Below are 11,774 nucleotides of genomic sequence, written 5' to 3'. Positions count from 1 at the left end.
ACAAAAACTAAGTTCTCATGAAATGAGAAACATTATTCAATGAAAACAAAACCAAAATCTAAAAACTTCAGGCTTCAACCGCCACATTCCACCATCAACCTTCGTGTAACAGATAATTATTTTAGAAGTTCAATAATATCTTAAAGTATTTTGGATACATATTAAGAAATAAGATCATATTTGGTAGAAGTTTTTTTTGTGATTTTAAATGTTTCGGGTTCTATCGGATATCCATTTAGGTCCGGGTTCGGTTCGGATAATACCCATAACCCAAAATACCAAAAAAAGGATCCATTCGGTATTTATGTCGGGTTCGGATCGGTTCGGATTCATTTTTATCGGATTGGGTTCGGTTCGGATTTTCGGGTTCGGTTTATTTGCCCAGCCCTATTTTCGACTATGCCATATTACAAAATTTTAAATTTTTGTAAATTTTTTTTTTCTATAAAATTTACAATATCTTATAAAGTATATGATTAATATGAGTAACCAAACATGCAGCGATTCTACCTCTTGTTTTGAAAGCATGTAAGTTCTAACTCAAATGTTTCTTTTTATTATATCAAAAGAAGACCCAATAGTAATCAACGAAGAGAGGTGAGAGAATAATCTTTTCAAGAGAGAGGTGAGAGAATAATTATCTCTAGTGTCTCTCCCCTTCATCTCCTTTTAACTTAATTCCCGCCGTCAACTTTATCTTTCCTATGGCGGTCGGCGAGCCTTTGCCGTCGACCTCCCACCTCTTCCAATATGCGTAAGCTTCATTCTCTCAACCTTTATCCCTCTCTTCTCGCCGCCTCCTTTCTGCCTATACTCTCTGGATCTCTGCCTCAACGGACCTAAACGGAAGCTTTGTGCGTACCAAGCCTTGTCGTGTCGCCTTGTTCGTTTGGAGCTCCAGCTCCGGTTCTTCAGGCTCTCACAGGAAGGTGGGGGTGGAAGTGTACTGCCTCTTTGTCGATAGGAAAGCCTGTCGATAGGAAAGCATCAATCTCTGTGTAGGGAGTCAAAAACCACCGCCTGCAGTTCACGAGTTCTCGCTCTTCATCGCTTGCTCTTCCTCTTGTCGGATCGGACCAACAGCCTCATTCTTCTCAATCTTCTGGTTTGTTAGGGAGCAGACTCTTGATGAAGTTATGGCCGGGGCGCCTAACCGCCTCCGCCTGTCAAAACATCTGATTTCTCTGGGATCTCATTCGCTCATAAACTTTCCCTTGATCTCAAATCTTTTTTGCCGGTTTCAGCATTAAAGTGTCCTCTGGGTCATACGGGTGTCAATTGCTGTCATGTTGTTCTTCATGTTTCATGTTTTAGCCTTGGTCTTTATTTGATTAAGCCTAACATTGTATTTAAGGATCTTTTTTATCTTTTTTTGAGGATTTTTAGATAGCCTTTGCTGGTTCTAGCAGAATTAGATCCAAGCTATTGTATCTCAATGCCATTTCTATGAAATGAATTCATATTTTGTCAAAAAAAAAAAGTAATCAACGGAGATAATAGAGTCCAGCGGTTCAACCGACACGAAGAGGGACAGAAGACTACCAATACACGAACTTTGTAATCACATTGTCTTAAACTCTAGTGTAATTGAGATATGCGCCTAATCTACAAACTAAACCAAAGAACAAAATCTTGATAAAAGAGAAAAGAAACCATGAATATTCTGCTGACTTCTCCAGATACTCAAATCGAAAATATAAAGTTTGGATAATGATATTTGTCATAGATTTATGTAAAAGTTTCAAAAAGTCCATAAAATTTTAAATAACTAAAAATCATGTTAGATAACTTACAGGTTAATATATTTGATAATTATCAATAAGTTCATATAAATTCGTACATATGTAAGACCATCTCCAATAGTGCTCCGTATCTTCTCTATAATTCCCACTAAAATAGAGTAATTCTATTATAGAGTTGATTTTGCTCCAATGGTTAACTCTATAATAGAGTGAAATATAGAGTAATGTTGTTTTTTTTCATTCTATATTTGGAGTAGAAAAACAACATTCATCTATATTTCACTCTATTATAGAGTTGCTCTATTTAGTGGAAATTATAGAGCACCATGAAGATGTCATAAATGTACGTGGTGTTTCCTTTTTCCGATCAATTTATTGTTAGACCAAAAGATTAAATATAATGTAATTGAAGTGTTAGAATAAAAAAAAAGTAATTGAAGTGTTGTTGTCAAAAAGAAAAAAAAATTAAGTGTTTTAGGAAAAGAAGTAATCGAAGTGTTAGCAGAAAAAAGAAAAAAAAGTTACAAATTCGTATTTATGAAAAAAGGATAAATGGAATGAAATTCCAAAGGGACTGTGAGCAGCATGCAGCCGTACACTCGTCATGGCGGTGGAATATGATGAAAGCACGGCTCGTCGCGTCCGACACATCTCTCATTTCACGTGTGTCTCAGAGTCATCTGTTTTGTGTCGCTACGTCTTTTCTCTCGACTGTCTTCTTATAGTTACCATTTTTGTTAACTTTAATCATTTGCGTGTCCATGATTAATCAGTCTTTCGAAACTTTAACATTTCTCCAATTCGAGTGTGACCGTTAATCCGTTATACTAAGATCTAATCAAAACATGTCTAGAATCAAATTTGCAATCTTATTGCATATTTTTTTGTCTAACAATATTACTAGAAATCTTTGTTTGTTACCAACATTAGTAAAACTATCATCTTAACCAAGTTGCAGGAGCAGTTCGTTTCAAACGTAATTGCTATAGTGATGTTATTGTAAATTTGTTATACTGATCAAATGTAAAGAATAATACAATTTTTATATATATCTTGACAAACAAATCAGTATATATATACAAGAAATATAGATTTTGTCCTATTACATATGCCTATCTCAAAGTTGATGTGTAAAGACATGCAGTTCAATAAGCCATGCAAATTGAGATGTGTCAAACTCCCTTCGTTAATATGTGTTTTCTTACAATGTGAAGCCAAATTAAATTTTCAGAAGAAGACATAAAGATAGCAACTCAAATGAAGTGTAGATTGTACATAGTCGACTCTATATACCTGGTTCTTATCTCATTCAATTTATCCTCAAAAAACTTTATCAACATCTATACAATAAGTTCACTATAAATAGCTTCATCTAACGCAGCTGTAAGACCAGAAAAACCACAACAACTAAGTAAAGAGAAAATGGCTCGGCTCTCATCTCTTCTCTCTTTTTCCTTAGCACTTTTGATCTTTCTCCATGGCTCTACAGCTCAACAGTTTCCTAACGAGTGTCAGCTAGACCAGCTCAATGCACTGGAGCCGTCACACGTACTTAAGGCTGAGGCTGGTCGCATCGAGGTGTGGGACCACCACGCTCCTCAGCTACGTTGCTCTGGTGTCTCCTTTGTACGTTACATCATCGAGTCTAAGGGTCTCTACTTGCCCTCTTTCTTTAGCACCGCGAAGCTCTCCTTCGTGGCTAAAGGTACGTGAATCTGATTTTGATACTATATGAGTATCGAGATTCAAATTCGTGATCTTTAAGGTTCAGTCTTTTGAGAAAAGTGTTGTAGTAAGTATATCACGATACACGTGCTAAGGTTTTGATCAAATACATTATAATATTTTTTTGTTTAATTTATAACCTACATTATAGGACAAGGTCTTATGGGGAGAGTGGTCCCTGGATGCGCCGAGACATTCCAGGACTCATCAGTGTTCCAACCAGGCGGTGGTAGCCCCTTCGGAGAAGGTCAGGGCCAGGGACAACAAGGTCAGGGCCAAGGCCACCAGGGTCAAGGCCAGGGACAACAGGGCCAACAAGGTCAGCAAGGACAACAGAGTCAAGGCCAGGGCTTCCGTGATATGCACCAGAAAGTGGAGCACATAAGGACTGGGGACACCATCGCTACACATCCCGGTGTAGCCCAATGGTTCTACAACGATGGAAACCAACCACTTGTCATCGTTTCCGTCCTCGATTTAGCCAGCCACCAGAACCAGCTCGACCGCAACCCAAGGGTATATAAATAAACAAAAACCTCAAAAGCAATCATATAAGGGCAAATTTCCAAAATAGCATATTTCTAAATTTATATCACAAAAATAGCAATCAAAAACTAAAATGACTAAAATGACCAAAATGACAACTTTCTAAGTTTATCCTTTGAAAATTTTAATTTTTTTATTTTTCAAAATTTGAAATCTTATCCCCAAAACCTCATTTCTCAACTCTAAACCCTAAACCATAAACCCTAAAATCTAAACCCTAAACCCCAAACCCTAAACCCTAAACCCTAAATCCTAAACCCCAGCCTTTAACTCTAAACCCTAAGTTTGTGACTTTTGATAAAACATTAAGTGCTATTTTTGTGACTTTTGACCTTGGATGCTAGTTTGGAAATATAAACTTGATTTAGTGCTATTTTTGTCTTTTTCTCATCATATAACTTCTTTTATAATTACAGAATATCAAAAATATGGTTTTCTGTTTTATCTGTAGCCATTTTACTTAGCCGGAAACAACCCACAAGGCCAAGTATGGATAGAAGGACGCGAGCAACAGCCACAAAAGAACATCCTTAATGGCTTCACACCAGAGGTTCTTGCTAAAGCTTTCAAGATCGATGTTAGGACAGCGCAACAACTTCAGAACCAGCAAGACAACCGTGGAAACATTATCCGAGTCCAAGGCCCATTCAGTGTCATTAGGCCGCCTTTGAGGAGTCAGAGACCGCAGGAGGAAGTTAACGGTTTAGAAGAGACCATATGCAGCGCGAGGTGCACCGATAACCTCGATGACCCATCTAATGCTGACGTATACAAGCCACAGCTCGGTTACATCAGCACTCTGAACAGCTATGATCTCCCCATCCTTCGCTTCCTTCGTCTCTCAGCCCTCCGTGGATCTATCCGTCAAGTAAGTACATATGCATTTTAATAGGAATTAACATTTGAAAGTTTGGTTAGCATTATTATGCTTATCGGTTTGGCACGTGCCGTATTAATTCTATAACCATCTCGGTTTGGTTTCTGTTTCCGGTTCGCTATAAACATGACTATTGAAACATTTATTGGATGTAGAACGCGATGGTGCTTCCACAGTGGAACGCAAACGCAAACGCGGTTCTCTACGTGACAGACGGGGAAGCCCATGTGCAGGTGGTTAACGACAACGGTGACAGAGTGTTCGACGGACAAGTCTCTCAAGGACAGCTACTTTCCATACCACAAGGTTTCTCCGTGGTGAAACGCGCAACAAGCGAACAGTTCCGGTGGATCGAGTTCAAGACAAACGCAAACGCACAGATCAACACACTTGCTGGACGAACCTCGGTCTTGAGAGGTTTACCATTAGAGGTCATATCCAATGGGTACCAAATCTCACTCGAAGAAGCAAGAAGGGTTAAGTTCAACACGATCGAGACCACTTTGACGCACAGCAGTGGCCCAGCTAGCTACGGAGGGCCAAGGAAGGCTGATGCTTAAGAGCTTACCCAGTGAACCTCTACTGTAAAAGGAAGTTAAATAGTAATAAAAAGAGTAATAATAATGTACGCAAATGTGACTGGTTTTGTAGAGGTTTTAGAATGTTACTCCTTTTCTGAATAAAATAACTCTTTTCTATCTAAATTTTCTAGCTAACTTGGCTAATCTATCAACTTCATTTTTCACTACTCTACAAACATACGTATACGAGAATGCAGACTTCTCCGAGGATATAGTGACAATATCTTTCACATATTATGCGGTACAAGATCTGGTCCATATGCCTGCCAGTGCCGGTCCGGAGTATTGTGGCGCCTAAAGCGGATTAAAAATTCATACCCCTTAACAACAATAATTTTTTTTAGAACTTAGCTTTTAAACCAAACAAAAATTCATCAAGAACCCTAATATATTGATTTATCGTATTGATAAAATAATTATTCTAAAACGTTCATATGCATTTAACATGTTGTTTGAAAATACTATTGGTTGCCGGTTACGGCAATTCGTTTTGTATGCATTTAGCTCATTTCTTATATTGTTGCCAGCAGCATGCATAATTAATAACTAGAATAACTTTATTGTACTTAGAGTTGGAAAACAGAACAATGCTTTAAAGAAGAAAAAATAAGAGGAAAGATGAATAGTCTCATAAATGGCATCGCTTTTGTTTTTGCCAAAAGAAATTAGTTGGTTTGATTATATTATTTAATACAATATAAACAAAGAAACTAAGGTTATAAATTAAGGAATCAAAATCATTAGATTCTTTCAATTATTATAAAAAATGGGAAAAAATGAACAAGGAAACTAAGGTTATAAACAAAGGAATCAAAATCATTAGATTCTTTCAATTATTATAAAAAATGGGAAAAAATGAACAAGGAAACTAAGGTTATAAACAAAGGAATCAAAATCATTAGATTCTCAGCTATTATAAAAATGGATGGGGAGAATGAAAAAAACAGGTTTCGAACATGCATACGTGAGGTAAGAGGAAAATAATTTAAGCCACTGGACCTAAGAGGATTGCTTTCAATTATTGCCCCTAAAATGTATATATCGTTTAGCGCCTAAAGTCCAAGCTTTACGTACTTTACCTCAGGGCCGGGCCTGATGCCTGCCTTTCCATTTTTTGTTTATAAAGTTATTGATGTCACCAAATGGGTTTTGCAATCACCCACAAAGATAACCTTCTAACCAACTTTCTGATGTCCTTTACCATGGTGAATGGCTCCAGTCAGATAAGATCTGTTCTGTTCGTCTCTTGCAAGGACCGCTGCAACGTACGTAATATTCATAATTACTTTAGATTTGATCCACTTCAAGATTAATAGGAGTCTCAGTATTAGAGGAGGAGGATCTTTTGATATTGTGTAATGAATAAGTAACTACAAAATATCTCTGTCCTGGAATCTGATAAAATGTTAATAACATAGTTCGAATTAATTAACTTTAAAAAAAAAAGGATTATTCTTTTCTGTTGTTGTTTCGGTTCCAGGAAGGTGTACGTAACCATGAAAATCAATGTGATACGGAAACCACCGACCAGTTGAAGTATAGACAATGCTCTCAAGTCTCAACCCGTCTTTCAGGTAATGGAAAACCTAAACCACTGGCACTTGCACCACCATGGTTGAAAGGAGTCAATTGAGAACGCAAGACCACAGAACAATCTACTTTCTGATTTTTCTCAGCTCAAGGTTTCTTGATTTGCATATCTTTTTCAAGCAGCCCATTTTTGTTGAATGCTGTTCTGTAGTTCCTACAACTTTGTTCATTGTTCTTCTGGGAAAGCTTCCTTCAAGTTGAAGGAGCTGCGTTGGGATGAGCAGCTTTTTGATCACTGGAGGATAAATGTTTTAAGGTCTTTAGAGATTGTTTGGCTTCATCTACACACAATCTATTTACGACGGAGACATTGAGACTAAATGCCAGATACATTAAGACAAAATTGACTCCTTTTCATGTACAACCCACAATGCGTAGCGTTTGGTTTTACCAAAAACCGCCACAAGAACAAGAACCATCCACGAAATGATGGAACCTATTCCGATCTCTCATGACAATCTTCCTCCCTGTGATCTTCGATATCAGTTTTGTCACCGTATGACAATCCGAACACACTCGCAGGTTCTTGAATATCCTCAAGGGACTTCCTGGTTTAGTACTGATCAGACCATACGCAATGGCTAGCCTCTCGCTGTGAACCTCTAGAGACTCCTCTTTCTCTGTCTCTTCGAGATCTTGCAAGACCGCGTTTGTGTCTGGCACGTAACCACAAGACTTGATCCTTTCGCTCATCTTTCTCACCATTGTGTAAATCTGCTTGCTTTGCAGATGGTTTCTATCTCCAGCTCGGAATTCATGAACTCTATCATCGACTTCTATGGCGCTTACTCCTGGCTCTTTCACTATTGTTTTCTCCTTCATCAAGCTCCTCACTTTCGCCACGCCTTCATAATTACCCACAGATGCATATATATTCGAAAGAAGAACATAAGTTCCTGAGTTTGTGATGTTCCGTCCAATGAGATATTCTGCAATTTCCTTCCCTAACACGAAATCTCCATCAAGTTTACAGCTTCCTAGAAGAGAACTCCATACAACGGAATCAGCCTCTATTTCCATGTTTCTTATGATCTCATAAGCCTGTTTTAGCCGACCAGCGCGACCAAGGAGACTGACCAAACATCCGTAATGTTCGATCTTTGGTTTAATACCAAACTCTTGTCCCATTGACTCAAACATTCTTACACCTTCCTTTACCAAACCAGCATGAGCACAAGCCTGTAGTGTTGCGATAAAAGTGATATCCGTTGGCTGCAACCCTGCGGTTCCCTGCATCTCATCAAACAATCTCAACGCTTCTTGGCTATAACCATGCATTGCGTATCCAGCAATCATCGCATTCCACGCAACGACATCCTTCCTCGGAGCATCGTTAAACACTGAAACAGCCTCTTCCAAGCTCCCACATTTGCTATACATATCAATCAAAGCCGTGCATACTTTAACATTGACCCTGATGCGACTTCTCTTGATGAAAACATGGATCCAACGCCCGGATTCAAGCGCGCCGATCTGCGAACAGGCCGAAAGAGTAGCCACCACGGTTATTTCATCAGGTTTAGGCTTTCCTTTGGCCAACAGTTTCTGGAAAAGCATCAGAGCTTCGCTGGGAAAGCCATGTTGAGCGTATCCATCGATCATCACGTTCCAAGAAACAATGTCTCTCTCAGTCTCAGGCACGCTTTCGAACAGAGCCCTCGCAGACTCAACGTTCCCTTGCTTCGCGTAGCAGGTGATCATAGCCGTGGAGGAAACGATGCTTCTCTCAGGCATTCTATCGAACACCTTCTGCGCAGAAACTACATCTCCTCCTCTCGAGTAAACGTCGACGAGACCGGTCGCCACGTAAGGATCTAGCCCCAATCCGAACTTGAGGACATGTGTATGGATCGCTTTTACAGACTGACTCGAGCATGATTTCAAAATTGACGAGAAAGTAAACTCGTTGGGGACGGTTTCAGAAGATAGCAATTGAAAGTAAAGAAGGAAAGCTTGGTCACGGAGGCCGTTAGTGGAGGCGGTGTTGATCGCGGCGGCGATTAGGAACAAGTCGGGATCGATCGTCTGGTGAATTAGAGACAACGAGTGGCGAATTTTGGCGTGGGAAGCGTATGCACGGTGGAGCTTGAGGTTTAGGACAGGGTGGTAAGGATGGAGGAAGAGGTTACGGCGGAGGATAGCCGCGTGGATTTGCTTGACTAAATCCACTGATTCAGATTTGTCGAGTAGAATTGCGAGTTTCTCAGGCGGCGGAAGGCGGAATCCACCTGCGGACGAGGAAGTGGTCAACTGTTTTTGCGGAAGTGACGTGGTGAGAATTGGTGACGAGGCCATTTTCTTCGGGCTTTGCTATACCAAACATCATTGGTCGTTTAATTCTTTGTCGGAGAAATATTCACTAACGTGTAGAGATGTCAAACTGGGTACCGGCCCGTAGGGGTTTGGTGCGGGGCGGGTTTGGGCTTAGGAATTCATGACCCGCAAAAAAACAGGTTTTGTGGGATGGGGCTTGCACGGTACCGGATTTAAAGCGGGACGGCCCGTAACAACCGCGGGAAGGCCAGATGAACCGCTAGACGCTTCAGTTGCTTTCTTCACCTGAAAACAAAACGAAAGAGAGAGTGGGACGAGATGGAGCTCCGACGAGGCCGTGGGAAGAGATGACGATGATGGCCGTGGGAAGAGATGGAGCTCCAACGATGGCCGTGGGAAGAGATGGAGCTCCGACAATGGCCGTTCGATGTCCGACAGGCGACAATGCTTCTGGTTACCACATCGTGTTCAATCTGCAGCAGAGCTTCTCTCCTTTTCGTTCACCAAAAGGTATAAAATTTCTTTCTCTCATGAATTCTAGACTTTATCTTTTGATTACAATCTCTGCATGTGTACTTCGTAAATAATAAAATGGTCCACTGAAACATGATGATTCTTATTAAGTCATTGTTCTTGATGTGAGTGTGATTGTGCTTAGCTTAACTTCGGTTTTAATCGATTTTAATTGATGTTTAGTTCATGTTCTGTTTTTTATTGTGGCTTTATGTTTAAAACTGTATGAGCTGTTCTATTAGAAACTTTTATGGTTTTATTGTTAACTGTTACTTGTCTGTTTGAAAAGGCGATTAGTATGTGAGTGTGATTGTGTTTTAAAAGACTACTGATGCGTTTACAAACTTAGTAACACTAGGAGCCAAATCCAAGCTTATGTCTTTGATGGTAAGTGTAAACAACATTGATTTAGAAAGTGATGAATATGTTATTATTGAAAGTGAGTTTTGTTTTTTTTTCAGTGATCAGAGCAAGTGTCCCTAAGCTGCTTCTTGATTATGTCTTCTCTGCTTCATCAAGCCACCACCGGTGCTTCTCTACTTCATCAAACCACCACCGGAGCTTCTCTGCTTCATCAAGCCTCCACCGGAGCTTCTCTGATGCAACGGATCCAAGTCCAGAACCTCCTGAAGCAAAAATAAACTGAGAGGAAATCTGTTGAGAGGCTTGTCCCATCTTCATCAGCTTTTTCTTCGCTGTAAGATTAGTTTGATCTCACTTGACTCTCATCATTGTTTTTCTGTGCGTTCAATGATTGATGCTTTTGTCTACATACAGATCAGGAACATGGCTGAGAAAGTACCGTCATTTAAAACCAGTGGAACTCTTTGGTTTACGATCTCACCACTGCATATACTACATATATCTTGCCATTAAGACCCGCGCCTTGATAATTAAATTTTTCTTGATAATCAAATTGTCCTAGACACGTATACATACACGCATTTTCCTTGATAATTAAAATAGCCCTTCATGGTATTGTGCTTCATGGTATACGTATACGTACACACAATAAAAAAAATTGTCTTAAGTGAATGAAATAGACTTTGCTATGATCAAGTCATTCTTGTTTGGTGTTTGTTCCTGCAGAAACTCATTCTTGTTTATGTTTGTTCGTGCAGGAAGAAGTAAACAGTGTAATATCCGATATCCTGCGGGACGGTCCGCAAAGGCCTACAAAGAATGCGGTACAGGATTGGGCAGCTATTTTCAGAACCGCATCCTGCGCAGGACAGGTCCGCCGTGTCCCGCCCGAAGACAAACCCGCAGCGGTCCGGGACGGGACGGGAGAACCGAATTGACATCTCTACTAACGTGGCAGCTTCTGCTGGTTAACGTATGATTATTACCGTACATGACGTGGCAGAAATCTAATGGCTTATCAGTTATTAGGTCTGAACTAAGCCGAGCGTCTTTAAAAGACTACAAATTTAAGCGTTTTTCCCAAATCATACGTATATTGATACAACAAATATGTTACCAATGATTTTTTTTTTTTTTTTTTGAAAATAACATGTTAGCAATGTTAGTGGCTTAGAGATGATTGTTTTGTTCATGTATGTGACTGAAATCAATAAATATATTTGGCTCCAATTCTAAAAAAAAATCTAATCCTATATATTCATATAAACATAGTTTAATAAATAAATTTATAATTTAGAAAATATAATTTTCTAAATATAATTATAATTTATAAAATAAAAATGTTCTAAATTTTAAATAATAAAAGTGGTTGATATATATCTATATATTTTTTTGTAAAAATAACATATTATAAGTTAAGTAACATTGATATTATTTTATAATATAGTAGGACATGTTACAATCGATATTTTCACGATTATAGTTTTTTTACAGATTATTTCATCAATCATGCAATATATCGATCAAATACAAATACAAAACGGTTTTAGTTACCAAATAACT

General features: G+C 39.0%; 2 protein-coding genes and 1 long non-coding RNA gene across 3 annotated transcripts; 2 read left to right on the top strand and 1 right to left on the bottom strand.

Moving 5' to 3' along the window:
- The first annotated feature begins 3,139 nt into the window (after nucleotides 1–3,139).
- Nucleotides 3,140–5,594, top strand: LOC106304490 (cruciferin BnC1). The gene is made up of 4 exons (XM_013740895.1): nucleotides 3,140–3,447; nucleotides 3,619–3,983; nucleotides 4,465–4,881; nucleotides 5,046–5,594. Exons 1-4 carry the CDS (start codon nucleotides 3,165–3,167, stop codon nucleotides 5,448–5,450), a joined length of 1,470 nt encoding a protein of 489 aa, XP_013596349.1. The 5' UTR covers nucleotides 3,140–3,164; the 3' UTR covers nucleotides 5,451–5,594.
- A 1,703-nt stretch (nucleotides 5,595–7,297) lies between these two features.
- LOC106301819 (pentatricopeptide repeat-containing protein ELI1, chloroplastic) lies at nucleotides 7,298–9,382 on the bottom strand. Its single transcript, XM_013738301.1, has one exon. It carries the CDS (start codon nucleotides 9,354–9,356, stop codon nucleotides 7,449–7,451), a length of 1,908 nt encoding a protein of 635 aa, XP_013593755.1. The 5' UTR covers nucleotides 9,357–9,382; the 3' UTR covers nucleotides 7,298–7,448.
- Nucleotides 9,383–9,595: 213 nt separating this feature from the next.
- Nucleotides 9,596–11,373, top strand: LOC106304961. The gene is made up of 3 exons (XR_001262883.1): nucleotides 9,596–9,845; nucleotides 10,310–10,545; nucleotides 10,626–11,373. It is a non-coding gene; the product is annotated as an uncharacterized LOC106304961 (long non-coding RNA).
- The last annotated feature ends 401 nt before the right edge of the window (nucleotides 11,374–11,774 follow it).

The sequence above is a fragment of the Brassica oleracea genome, chromosome C7, assembly GCF_000695525.1.
Source record: "Brassica oleracea var. oleracea cultivar TO1000 chromosome C7, BOL, whole genome shotgun sequence".
Classification (NCBI taxonomy): domain Eukaryota; kingdom Viridiplantae; phylum Streptophyta; class Magnoliopsida; order Brassicales; family Brassicaceae; genus Brassica; species Brassica oleracea.
This window is presented reverse-complemented; position numbering and strand designations above follow the sequence as displayed.

Excerpts from the sequence above, each read along its gene's own strand:
- LOC106304490 (XM_013740895.1), top strand. The coding sequence starts at position 3,165 with ATGGCTCGGCTCTCATCTCTTCTCTCTTTTTCCTTAGCACTTTTGATC. Across the intron at positions 3,984-4,464 it reads AGCTCGACCGCAACCCAAGG|CCATTTTACTTAGCCGGAAA; the intron begins GTATATAAATAA and ends TTTTATCTGTAG. Across the intron at positions 4,882-5,045 it reads TCCGTGGATCTATCCGTCAA|AACGCGATGGTGCTTCCACA; the intron begins GTAAGTACATAT and ends TATTGGATGTAG.
- LOC106301819 (XM_013738301.1), bottom strand. The coding sequence starts at position 9,356 with ATGGCCTCGTCACCAATTCTCACCACGTCACTTCCGCAAAAACAGTTG.